At 40.4% G+C, this 13171-nt stretch overlaps 1 protein-coding gene across 1 annotated transcript in view; it reads right to left on the bottom strand.

Moving 5' to 3' along the window:
• Positions 1–3213: 3213 nt before the first annotated feature.
• Positions 3214–13171, bottom strand: part of rngtt (RNA guanylyltransferase and 5'-phosphatase) — a 112741-nt gene continuing 102783 nt past the window's right edge. The window contains exons 15-16 of the mRNA XM_085134317.1: positions 10531–10654; positions 3214–4976 (exon numbers count right to left, since the gene is read on the bottom strand). Coding sequence (XP_084990443.1) covers positions 4810–4976; positions 10531–10654 — 291 coding nt within the window. The 3' untranslated portion in view covers positions 3214–4809. The remainder of the gene's footprint in view (positions 4977–10530; positions 10655–13171) is intronic.

The following is a 13171-nucleotide window of genomic DNA, read 5'->3' as shown; positions in this document are numbered from 1 at the left end:
AAAAGGTGAGGGGAGGCTTTGATGAAAATCAGCCAGCTTTCATGTGCAGCCGGAGGGGGAAGAGAGCCCTGGGAGTGCAGCTCATCCATCCCCGCTATAAGGAGAACGGTAGCCTCGGGCGCCAACCGACAGGAACTCAAAACACACACGCATGATTTGTTACACTCGTGTGTTACGCTCCCCTAACTTACATTCATTTCCTAACTCCAGATCTAAATTCTCCACACTGCATGACTAACCGCTCGACGTCACACTAATCTTAAAATAAGCACAAATTCTGACTCTTGATCCTAAAAGAGAAGGGAAAAAAAAGATCCTTCGCAGCACGGGGGTGCAGAGAGACACATTTCAAAGAAAGCTGCACCTCACAATTGTTCTGAAATGGTAACTTTTAGTCACACAGAAGCAGAAATAGAGTCACTGAACGTCTAAGTGGTATCATCCAGACCCGTAATAAACAATTAAATATAGCTGATTACATAGTCCTCTGTGTAAATCATTTCTACAAAAACAACAGTGGGCGATGAGCGCTGCAGATGGGAGTTACTCAAACAATGTGGGCAACAGGTTAAGAAAATAATCCATATGTTTCCTGGCAACAGGCTTTACCGAAGGGAATAAAACAAAGCACGTTGACCATGTTTAATAATCGGAGGAGGAATTATCTTCATTTGCCTGGGCCTCACGGGGAGGTCAGAGGTGAAGCGCAACACAATGGGTTATAGAGGTGGTGGAAAACTGCTGCCTGGGGACCTGGGCATGTGTCTGTTTTGAAAAGGGTTGATGACTTGTTATTCCTGTCATACTCCTCAGCAGGACAGTTAATTAAAAAGATAAATATTTGTTTGTCTCGGGGCCGATGGTTAATCTTGTATGTTAAATGTTCTAATTAGCTTTTTCTGCATGGCCACAGCCTGTGACTCTCTATGCTCGCAGCATACAGATCAGGCACAAGCTTTCACTGACATTTCCGCTGAAATTTGGCCAAGAAAGATGGCTGCATATGTGGTGCTAATATGAAAAGACAGGATTAATGTTTCACTCAAGTTGCTGAGGGATATTGTGGAGCTTTTTTTTTTCCTCTTTACAGCACTCACATATTACACAATTAAACTGGAGATTTACATACATCTGGATCTTTCTAGGTTCTTAAACAACCTAGGATGAACAGCAGTGGGAATGTGTGGGCGTGGTGTTGTCCTCTTCCTCTCCTCCCCTCGTCTCTCTCTGCCCCTGCCTTCTCCTTTAGGACACACCTGCTGCTCATCTGCCCTTGTTTACCACCAATTACCCTCCAGAGGTGATATAAGCTGGAGGAGAGCTGTGTGGGTGTGGGAGAGGCTTTTGGTAGATTTCCTGTGAGCTGGTCTGTGTGTGATTCTGGCCTAGGTGTGGAAAAGGCCTGCTGTGTGTGTGTGTGTGTGTGTGTGAGTGAGTGAGTGAGAGAGAGAGAGAGTGACCGACCGACCGACCGACCAGCCCCACCGTGCATGGCTCTTAGTGAGTAGCTCTCAACTGGGCAGTTGTTTCGTGTATGCGAAGCGGCCTCCATTTTCTTGGTTTGGCCTACCTGGTTTATTGCTAATAGCAGCGTTGCTGCCTCTTTCTGTTGATACTGTTTATATGGTTATTGGTTATAATAAAGACTTATTTTGTGTTAAACACTTCTGCCTGGCGTCCTTTTCATTCCAATCCGGATCCAATTGTTACTGTCCCCCACCCTCTTTGCCTACCCTTCATGTGGGGACGTAATACATGATGACTCTCATATCATTGTAAAGGGATTTTGGACCGCTCTTCTTTGTGCCATTGCTTCAGTTCATTGAGGTTCGCAGGCACAGCTTTCTTAAGGTCCCACCACAGCATTGAAATCTGGACTTTGACTGGATGATTGCAGCAGTGATTTTCTCCCCCCATTTTTAGTAATTTGCAGGTTTGCTGCTGTACTTGGTCTATTTTCAGTTTTGGACAAGCTTTAGCTGTCAGACAGATGTCGTCTATTGACTGTAGAATATATACAGAAGCACATACGACCGACTCCAGGCCTGGAAGGTCCTATGGCTACAAAACAAACCCAAATCATCATTCCTCCACCAGCGTAACCTTGACATTTGGTGCGGTGTGTTTGGTTTTCACTGTGCATTATGGCCAAACATTTCCATTTTGGGCTCGTTTGTCTAAAGCACTTTGATCTTGGTCGGCTTGTTTGTTCAGATGCAACTTTACAAACCAAACCCGAGGTTTTCTTCTAGTAAACCTTCCAAACACGGCGTTCTTGTCCAGTCTTTTTCCAATTGTGTTGTCATGAAATTTAACATGCCGAGGCCTGTAGACTTCCCTTTTTTTTTTTCGCAGTATCTCAGAGAAGTGCACAGTCTGCATTTGTGGTGAGTTTACTTTGACGTCCACTCCTGGGAAGACTAGACTATTAGTACCTCTTTCCACCTGTTAATAATTGTTTGGAAATGACTTTAAAACCTTGTGTAGATTGATGGGTAGCAACTAAGAGGTGCTCACACGTGCAGCAGATGAGCAGTGAATTAAGTGCATTTGATTAGCTTCACCTGGCTGCCACTTACCTTTCATTCCTATAGAAGCAACAAACAGTCTTCATTTTGACTTTGTTTCTGTTAAGTAAATAAATAACATGGTGTAATAAGTCATGTGCTGTTGTTCATCTGAAGTTGTATTTTATCATTTTAAGATCCACCATTCCACTTATTTCTTTGTATTCATGAGCCGGGTTGCCTGTCTCTTTGTTTTGTTTTGTCTGTTTTGTTTCGTTCTGCTATGTTGTTGTTTTTTTCTTTGTTGTTTTAGTTGTTTGATTTTGGTGTCAGTGTAAAGTTTAAAACTCAATAAACACACAGTTAAAAAAACAAACAAACAAAAAAACAATCCACCAAGGACCAGTTTATCATTTTTTTTTAAAAGTCACATGTAGAAATTTGGTCTGTTTCTTAAATTAATGTCTGGGGTGACTAACTCAAGACTGAAACTAATTTAAATGTCCTGATGGTGTAAAACTGACTGTTAATGCAGTTCAGCCACCTTTTCAAACATGTCAACACACCAAAGGTTCAGACAAAGAGGACAGATTTTCTTTGCCAGGGTGTACAAAAACAGTATTTTTTATTCACTGAAAATTGGTGATTATTTTTTTTGTGCATCTTTTCTCTCAATTGTACCTAATATATTAAATAATTTACACCAGGCTCTGGAGCGTTGGTACAAAGTCTGAACAGACCCATCATGAAATAATAAGGGAAAAAAAAGTCACACCTAGCCTTGAAAGAGCTCATCAGTGAACTGTCCAATCAATTCATACCCTGAAAAAAATGAAGGGAATGTGTGAAAAATGACCAAACTGTTAATCCTCTTGAATTAATGCTGCAAACTCATAATTCAGTAACATCATCCATGATTATAGTCCAAATACATAAAAGACCCAACTAAAAGTATCCCTACTTACATGTTTACAGATGTTATTCTGTGGCAGGTGGTTATGTAACAATTAGTATAGACATTACTGTTTATTTTGTAACTACAGCACATTACAGTCAGCATTTATTCTTTAAGCTTCGGTTTGATTTTGCTTTAACATGCTTTAAGCATTTTCTGTTTTGTCTTCCTGCCTCGGGGCCTTCAGAGGAAAATCATTTAAATCTAAGTGAAGCAACCTTTCTATTAAACTTTTACCTTGTCCTTGGCAAACAAAATACACCTTAAAATGAAGATGTTTTTCACACAGATGTGCTGTTTCTTAGACTGAAAAGTGTCTAAGATTCTTTTTGCCTTTTTGAAGCCAAATCACATGGCTGGCAAGACATTTTTTTAAAAAACAAAATCCTAATTGGCTAAACACAAAAACCAGTGTTCTTCACTTTGATGCTGGATATAGCATAAACCTTTTAGCTTTAATACCTCGGTGTAGATGAAAACTGGGGAACAACGAGCGCATCAAAGTCAAGCGATTTGAGGCTCTAATCTTCTGGAAGAGTTGTATTTATCCTTCCGTTTGAAGCTTCTTCACTTCTGCGAGACAATTTGTTGATGTTTGTTTCCTTTTGTGTGCCACCCATCTGCAGCTTGACTTCACTGGTTTTGTAGTTGTAGTTACTTTGTAGAGACTGTGTAATCACGTTGTCATCTCCCCCGCCCACCCATGTGGCCTTTAAAACAAAAGTCCACACAGATGGGCTGAGGCAGAGTACTGAGATCTACTCCTTATCTGGGATATGAAAACATTTGGAAACCCCCCGCCTGAGTCTTACAGGTGGAACTCAATGAGAAACCTTAATCTGTTAATTGAACATCTGCGCAGCTTTGTGTAAATCTACATGAGACCTCTGATGGTGGAAACTATTTTTGTAGTGTAGACTCATCAAGACAGCAGACTGAGCTTTAAAGATGTTTACTCCTCTTTCAAAATCAAATTAAGGAACTAGTTGACAAAACATGAACACGGTTTGTCAGGTGTTATTTGTTGCTATAACAATTCCCAAGTAAATAAATACCAATTAGCTCAGTTGTTTAAAATTATAAACAGCAAAACAATGAAAGAAAAATTACCTAAGCGTAATTTTTTTTTTTTTTTACATTTTAATAAGAACACAGGCAATTAAAGCTACAAAGAGGTCTACAATGTAATTTAATGACATCGAAGTTTTCTGGTGCTCCGACATGTATGGGCTGATAAAGCAAACGTGCTGCAGGTAAGAAAGCCTTGAAATGTCCTTTATCTGTTGGGGTGTGAGTGGCTGGATGTACACAGTAAACGTGGAGCAGTCCCAAAGGCGTAGCTGTGGGCTACGGGATGGCCCGGTTGGGTCTCTTTGGAGGGGGAGGGGGCATTAGCTCAGAGTCTGGGTCTCGCGGGTTTTTCCGGTTTTGGGATTGTGCTCCCTGAGCACAGCGATCCAGATACTCAAAAAGGATTTCCTTAGTGACGGGCTCCCGGATGCTTTGACACACAGCTGGACAAAAAAAAGGAGAAAGGAAGTTACAATAGAGATGCCGACAGGCTTTTGCAGCAACAGTGAATTCATGGTTCTTTAAAGCACGTTCTCATTCCCAGGTGATCAAATAATGCAGTCTGTCTCTTGCTAATCTCTTCCTAAACAGAACCAGTGAGTCAAAGTAAAGCAAGATGCAAAGGCGAGTCATGATGTACACTGGAACTGCCTGTTTCATGTATCATGACTCAAAGTCCCACAATCCATTCACACACCTTCTAACATGCACACACACACACTGGTGGCTGTACCAGGACCAATTTAGGGGTCAGTATCTTGTGGGCATGTCGAAAAGATGAGCCAATGATTGAACCGACTGGTAGATGACCTGCTCTGCCTCTTGAGCCACGCCCGCCTCAGAGATGTCCTGGCATAAAAGTTACGTCGCCACAGCAGGTAACTCTGCATGTCTCAGTAGCCAGATTTTTTGTGTGCCAAATGTCTATCCTAACACAACCCCGCTATACTATGGAGCCATTTTTCTTTTATAACCTAAGATGGCCTGGTAGAAAAAACGAAAAACTTAACGTCATCACTGACCATCCACTCTCGAGATTTAAAAGCAAGAGACACCTTGTGCATAACAGAAAGATTCAGGCACCTGAAACAACTGCATTCTCTGATGATGGTGTGGATCATGCAAAAACACCTAAATTAATTGTTAAAAGATTTTGAATTTTATTAATATTCAACAGTGATAAATGTTTATGTTTAGCTTATTTGAATTGCACAGAAATGCCTGTACATAGCGTGTCAGCAAATTCTTTAGCTGGAACAAAGTGATCACATGAGGAAGTTGCTCAAGTTTAGACAACACCAACAAGTATTGTTTTAACCCACTACAAGATCGTTAATCAACTTGTCCATCTTTGTCTTGCAAGGCTGCATCCTGTGCAGCCTCGTATGCAATCACCAGATAAGAAGTTGTTTTTTCCTAACTTGTACTTGTACCATGAGTAAAGCAGTATATAATAAAGTCTGACCAGATGCCTGGCGCGCTTTGCCTGCACGTTTCTGTAGTCGACGGAACGAGGTCAGGCAATCGTCCATGTACATGAATTAACTCTGGGCCCGTGATTCTTTGCTTTCCTGAGGTTTTTCTCCTTACATTAATGATTCAGAATTCTATGATTTAGAGAGGATTCGACACGCATCCAAGCTGCTAAAGTACATTTTAACCACTATTTTATCACAGACACCTGTGACACAAACCAACTTTTGAGTCACTCCCACTGTCTACGGACACATGATATGGACTTTTTGCTTTTGCGTGCTAGAAAAAAGCTCCTCCTGCTCCACAGCTCCCTCTGCACGGTTATGACAGTGCCATAATACCAGCAGCACACTGAGGACTATATCCAGCCTCTAAATGAAGCGAAATGTTATCAGCTCGGGGACAAATGTGTTACTATCGGTCCAGATTTGAGATAAAAGGCGCTTTTGCCATCTGGGCTCCAAGGCTGTACAACAGTCCGCCTCGGGATCTAAAGCTCAATAATTCAGGACCATCTTTTCTATCTTCTTCAATCAATTTCATTCATTCTTTAAATGTGTTTTCCCTCGCTTGTGCTTCTTGTTTTTATTGCTTCAATATGTACTTATATACTCCTCCTTGCATAGCGCTGTGAACTCAGCATTTAGATTAAGTGCTACACAAACATGGTTTATTGCCGTGTTTATCTATTATTTTTGCATTATGTCCTCGCCTTCCTCTGCTTTGTTTGTGTCCATTTGTTTCTCCTGTTGTGGCTGCTGTGCATTTTCATAGCATGTGGCACTTATTTAAAGTTTAAAACAAGAATCACAACTTGTGAAATGAAACCCAATTTGATTGAAGCATTGAATTTGTAATCTTTTTCCCCTTTTCATGCATTTCCCATTATAAGTCCATTATTTGAAAATATATTAGAAGTAGTGCCACATCTGCACTGTCTTCAAGACAGCCATTAACTGTGGAGGTGAAATGAAAGCCTAGGGTTGCATTGCCTAACTGCAAGAGATGGCCTAAAAATGTGCATGGATAACGTTTGCAGTCCATCACAGCTGGATTTTCATTCCACCTTCGAGTGTGTCTGTGTGAATCGACTGCAAACATATTTGATTTTTGACTGATGTCGTTGCACCAAAGTAGGTGTGAGAGACCATAACCTGGGCCAGATTAAAGCCCTTGAACTAATAAATTGTCTGACAGCTCTGTGGTAGCGTTTATCCTCTCTCACAACATCTACCTCTTTACTGCTCTATGGGTGCTGCTGGTGGAGAGGAAGAAAGGGTACTCAGACTGAGAACTCAACTTCTAACTTTAAGACCCATAGCTCATTAAAACCTCATTAAAGATACTTAAATGTACAAGCACAAGACAAGCAAATCCTTGTACTGTAAAAAAAAAAAAAGTTAAAAAATGCTTATTTAAAGCACTGACTAGGGCTGGGCGATATGACCCAAAATTCATATCTCAATATTTTTTACCTGGACGGCGATATAAGATATATATCTCAATATTTTTTAAGCCATTTTAAGCCATAAAGTAAGAACAAAAAGAGAGTTCTTAGTCAAAGCTGTGTCCCAGATGTCACACAGGCACTTTTATTAACATAGAGCATAGATGTACATAAAATTTACTCAAAAATAAATTATGAGCATTTATTAAATAATAATGTTGCATAAATAAAACAATGTTGTTTTTGTGCATAACAAAAAGCTCACAATTGTGCAGTCAAAATGTAAACTAAAAGACGCAGAGCATAGTAACAAAGACAGATTTCACAGCTGCTCTGTTCCCAACTTCTACTGTGTGACTGACAGCATTGAGTTTGAAATCCTCTTCGTAACCATGTCTCTTAACAGGTGCCATTTATGGTCCTTATACACAGTAGGGTAATATTACGTTGAAGCACAGTACGTATCACTCCGCGGGGCTCCTCGGTCGCCGTAATGCTCTGACAATCCATCAACCGGTGCAGCACCGTAGCTCACCAAAGTTGTACTAAAACATTTTTTGACAGATTGCTGAGCACTGTGTACCACATAAAATCGGTTCGCGGCCATCAAGCACAACCAGAATTCATACATAAGGCGCGCTGTCAACTTTTGAGAAAATGAAAGGATTTTAGGCTGTGCAGCGCCTCTGGGCTGCATGGCGTTAGCGTGGTTAGCTCGTTAGCGTGGTTAGCTAGCTAACACGTTGACGGTGTCCAGCCCCAAGCACGGGGCGATGCGCAGTAACTCGTTAACGGAGATTTGCCGTGTCCATCTTGTCGCTTCCTGCAGGTGAAGCGATGGGGGAGGAGGGGGATTTGTGTTCAGTGAAGGAGGGGCGAGGCCGAGTAATGTTGCGTAAAGACAAAAGTGGACGAAAGAGAGGCAAACTTGCGGCTCCACAAGTATAGTTATAACGTAACATAGACTATATCGATATAAAGGATATTGTCACATCTTATATCTCGTATAAAAATATATCGATATTTTTTAAAAACTCGATATATCGCCCAGCTCTAGCACTGATCGTTTAAGGTTTTGGCTCTCAAAGTTGAGTCTGCATCTCATCCATAAACAGGGGTTTGCTATAAATCATTACAGTGTCCTGCATCATTATATATGTACAAAAAAGAGAAACTATACAGCAAAACACTTTATTGCCAAAGTGTGCAGAAGACCAACAGTGTAAAAAATGCAGAGCCTCAAAGCAGATGCCTTAAAGCAGCGGAAGAAACTGAGGCTGCAATTCACACCGGACCACCAAAATTGGACAATAGAGGATTGGAAAAATGCTGCCTGATCAGATGAGTCTCCATTTCTACATTTGCATGGTTGGGATTTGTTCAGAATTTAGCATAAGCACCATGAATTCATGTATTCATCCTGTCTACTATTAATGGTTCAGGCTGGTGGTGATGTTGATGGTAGGGGGATTTCTTCTCAGGACAATTTGGGGCCCTAAGTTCCAACTGAGCATCATGTAAGCACCACAGCTGATAGAATCTCACACCACCCTACATACAAGTTGGTGTTGCCCCTCTGCAGCCAATGTGGCTCCAATAAACAAGACCCTGTCTCACTGAACAGGGAGAGAACAACAATTTATGTCAACGCTCAAAGCGGTCAAACCCTGGACCACTAAACAAAAACCAGCATGTATAGAAAAAATGTGTGGTGTGGTGACTTTGCCCCAAAGGCATATTTTTTTCCTAGTAAGCTTTACTAGCTTTACTACAAAGACAAAACGACAAGTAGTTTTACCTACAAGTAATAAGATGCATCATACGGCTGAAGCTGTGTGACCCTCCACTGTGCGCATTAATCAGCACAACCATAAGACCGACTTATGGTTCCTACTGATTGGTTCTTTGGGGTCAGGGGCAGGAGAAAGGCCATCTTTGCTGCTACAGTTTTCCATTTAGCTTCCTTTGATTGTCATGTCTCGCTCTTACCACGCGTCTGTTCAAGTGAACCTTTCCTGCAGACTAGCAGCTTGGCTTATTAGCAACCCAGGTAGCTAGCTGAACAGTACATGGAAATAATTTGAGCCCAAACCAGCTTAATTGGTTCTGGGATTGTAAACAGGTGCTTGGAAAATGCTGTCTTGTAAGGCCCCCAGAAAGTCTTCATAAATACTGTGATGCTGCCAATGATTTCTTAGCAACAGACAAAACGTTTAATTTTAATATTAAGACAAAAAAAACCCAAAAAACAAAAAGACACTGTACATTAAGCTTAATCGGTACAGAGATTAATTATTAGTCTGTAGATTGTTCATAACAATTTGCTAGAGGCATAATAAGTAATGTGTGAAAATGGCTGTGGATGAAGCAGAGGCAGCAGGTTAACATCTCGGCGGGCAGTTAAAGACATTTATATTCTCCTTGATCAACCTGTTTGATAAACTGTTAGTAGAGTTTGTCGTACAGATGAACGAGCGTCGTCTAAAGTTTCTTTAGCTCCTCTGTTCTGCATGAGGAGCTCAGCTTTGCCCTCAGGCAGCAAGCAAAGAGCAGAAGGAAAAAAAAGCAAAAAGTAAAAAATGATTGCTAACATCCGCAGCATGCACCGTGCTATCAGATTTAATTGAATTGCTGAACTTTCATTATTGAAACAGTAACAATGATTTCATTTTCTCGCTTATCAGCCAATAATATATCATGCGCATTCCCATTCACGACAGTAAAACCTCTTAAAGATTGGAAATTGTGTGGCAAAATGTCAGCTACTCTATTCACAGTGAGGAGCTAAAGAAAACAATTTGTCCTCAGCTCCAAAGACAAGGCCACAGTGTCAGTGTGCATTCTTCATGGAGAGTACACAACATAACATCTGCCCCTCCGCATACACAGTCTCACAATGCAGAAATAAAACTGAGGCGGGAGGCTGTTGCAAATAAAAAAATATATATATATATAGATAAAATAACCCATTAATCACAGGCTGACTGGCTGTTATTTGCACAGATTTAGACTTAGATACAGGAGACAGTGGGATATTAAAAATAACGGCTGGAAGGAGAAGGACAAAGACTCACCCATGGCTGTATCATAGGAGTTGGGGAAGCTCTTGTCCACCCTCTGCCTCATGAACACCCAGCTGTTGTTGGTAAAGGTGCACTCAATGATCTTGTTGTCGTATTGTTTCAGCTCTTTAGTGGCCTGCGCAGACAGAGATGAGAGACGGCGCGTGCCTTTAATGTGAGCGAATACAAAGCATATTCTTTTCTCTTATCACACGTTAAAAATCGTGAATCTAGGTGGGGTATTATGGTCTGGTTTACCACAGCCTTGCGTTTTACTTTGATCTGAATCATTGTAAAAGGTTTCAGGCACATGCTGCACAACTGATCAATGCAGCTACTTTTGATAAATGACACACACAACTGCAATTTCTTCACATTTTCTTTATCACCATCATCAATTTTGTTATTACTGATACTAATTAGATACTTTTAGAAGACATCAAGAGGAAAAAGACTTAAGCTTAAGGCTGCTCTATGCCCGATGCATTAAATTCTACAAAAGCAAAGCAAATTGCAATGACAGAGCACTAAATTGGGATTAAACTGAGCACAGCGTTGGTTCATACAGGCCACAAAGATCAGCTAATCTCAGTGCATATTAGCTGATGGCTTAGCAGATATCACTCTACACATCCAAATGGCACAACTAATTCTGGAAACAGTGTTTAAAGATGACTTGTTATACTTTTGTTTATAGTCACGGAGAAATTGAGCATCAGAATGGCTGAGAAAGGTGATTTAAGTGGCTTTAAATGTGTCATGGCTGATGGTGCCAGACTGGCTGGTGGAAATATTTCAGAAACTGGTGAGCTGCTGGGATTTTCTCCCACAACCATCTCTAGGGTGTACAGAGAAAATATCCAGTGAGCTGCAGGTCTCTGCGCATCAGGGATGTTCCAGCACAGAGCCATGTCACCAAATTACTACAGATGGAAATAATCTATTTTGACTTTACTGGTCTTCACTGAAACGCAGTAATATGCAGCTCACTGTGCAGATTACCTGAATGTCTTATTCAAGTAGCGGCAACATTTGACTGAAGCAAATACTGACATGTCTTGTGGGAATCTTCGGAGACCAAGGATCTCTCTAGGAGAGACACTCAAGAAGACTCAGAAGTCTTATACAGAAATATTTTGGGTGACATTTTTGATATCAAAGGATAAATGTACCATGAGTTAATGTGTAGTGCCATCAAGTTTATTTACTGCAGGGAATATTTAAAGTCATTCAGCGCATCAGTTAATTTATCCTAGACACCGTAATGCTGGTGCAACTCTCTGACACATATTGCTCAGATTCAAATAATAAATAATAAGTTCTGCAGGTTGGAGGAGAAAGTTCGGACACACTAAAGCTGTAACTAAACAAGTAAACTAATTTCTGATTAATCAATAGCTTAATCATTTTTTTAAGTATATAAAATGTCAAAAACCCAAGGTGACATCTTCAGATTACCTTAGTTTGACAAACAATAAAAACAAGTAAGTAAATAAATACATTTAATTGAGAATAATATACAGAAAATGTTCACATTAACACCCATTTGCCACAGTTATAAATTTTAGGTTTCTATTAAATGAATGTATATTGCTATTTGCATTGGTCTTTAATACTATTTGGGCACAAGCTTTTTTTATGTACAGTAGTTTAAATTCTTATGTTATTCTTCTTGTGTCACACATTTCCTTCAAGTTTCAATTGATTTTTAGCATCAGTATTAAATAATTGTGTAACTGTACCTTTTAGAAGATGAAAACATCAAAAGCACAGGCTATAAAGTATTGTAGTTTAGACAAGGAAGGTTTAAATGTAATAAATAGAAATCAACTGTGGTGTGACTTTAGGAAGCATGCTTCTTTGAATGTAAGACGAGGCTCTGATGCTTCATGCAGAAGTATGACGGAAGCTAATCATGAAGTTAATCTTTATATTTGATCATTAAACACAGCTGCATTGCTTCATAAGGACCTACAATAACACATCAGCACATACAAACACTAACACAACACAAGTGTCTGTATTTCATCTCTCAATAAAGCAGTGCAACAGCTCCTGCTCCACCTACTGAGCTACACAGGATCACTGACTTATTACATCACACTTTGCTTTGAAAACAAAATCAGCTCTACACACTGAGCACACTGTAACACTGCTGAAGTATAAGAAAATGGCACACGATACTGAAGATCAAGTATGAGTCAAAGAAGACATTTGAGCATCTGTTGTTTATTTGTCGAGGGACTGAGAGGATTGTCGAGACTTGGAAAAATGCAAATCTTGTAGCTGCTGGGAACGTGGAAGATAAAAAGTGCAGCTGAAGCGGTCACGTGCAATTGCACACTTTTAAAATACGCAATAGAATAAGCAATGACATGAGGTCTATGAGGTGCTGTGATGTGACTTTTCACCTTGGCCTCGCAGAGAGTAAAAATGATGAATACCTCCGGGGTTCAGCGTGAACACGCAACCTTTAGCTGAGGTCAGAGAGTGACTGGAGTTGCCAGGAAAGCACCAGTATTTGGCAAGACGCTAAAAAACACAAAGTAAGAGCTTATGTGATCCTGGAGCGTGGTGCATCTGGGATAACAGTGGGGGTTGAATTCATACAGGAAGCAAGAACGCTTGTGAGAAAGGAAGACAGAAAGTGAGA

This window comes from Neolamprologus multifasciatus, chromosome 15 (assembly GCF_963576455.1).
Source record: "Neolamprologus multifasciatus chromosome 15, fNeoMul1.2, whole genome shotgun sequence".
NCBI classification, from domain to species: Eukaryota; Metazoa; Chordata; class Actinopteri; order Cichliformes; family Cichlidae; genus Neolamprologus; species Neolamprologus multifasciatus.
The sequence above is the reverse complement of the archived record's forward strand: the minus strand, read 5'-3'. Positions and strand labels throughout refer to the sequence as shown.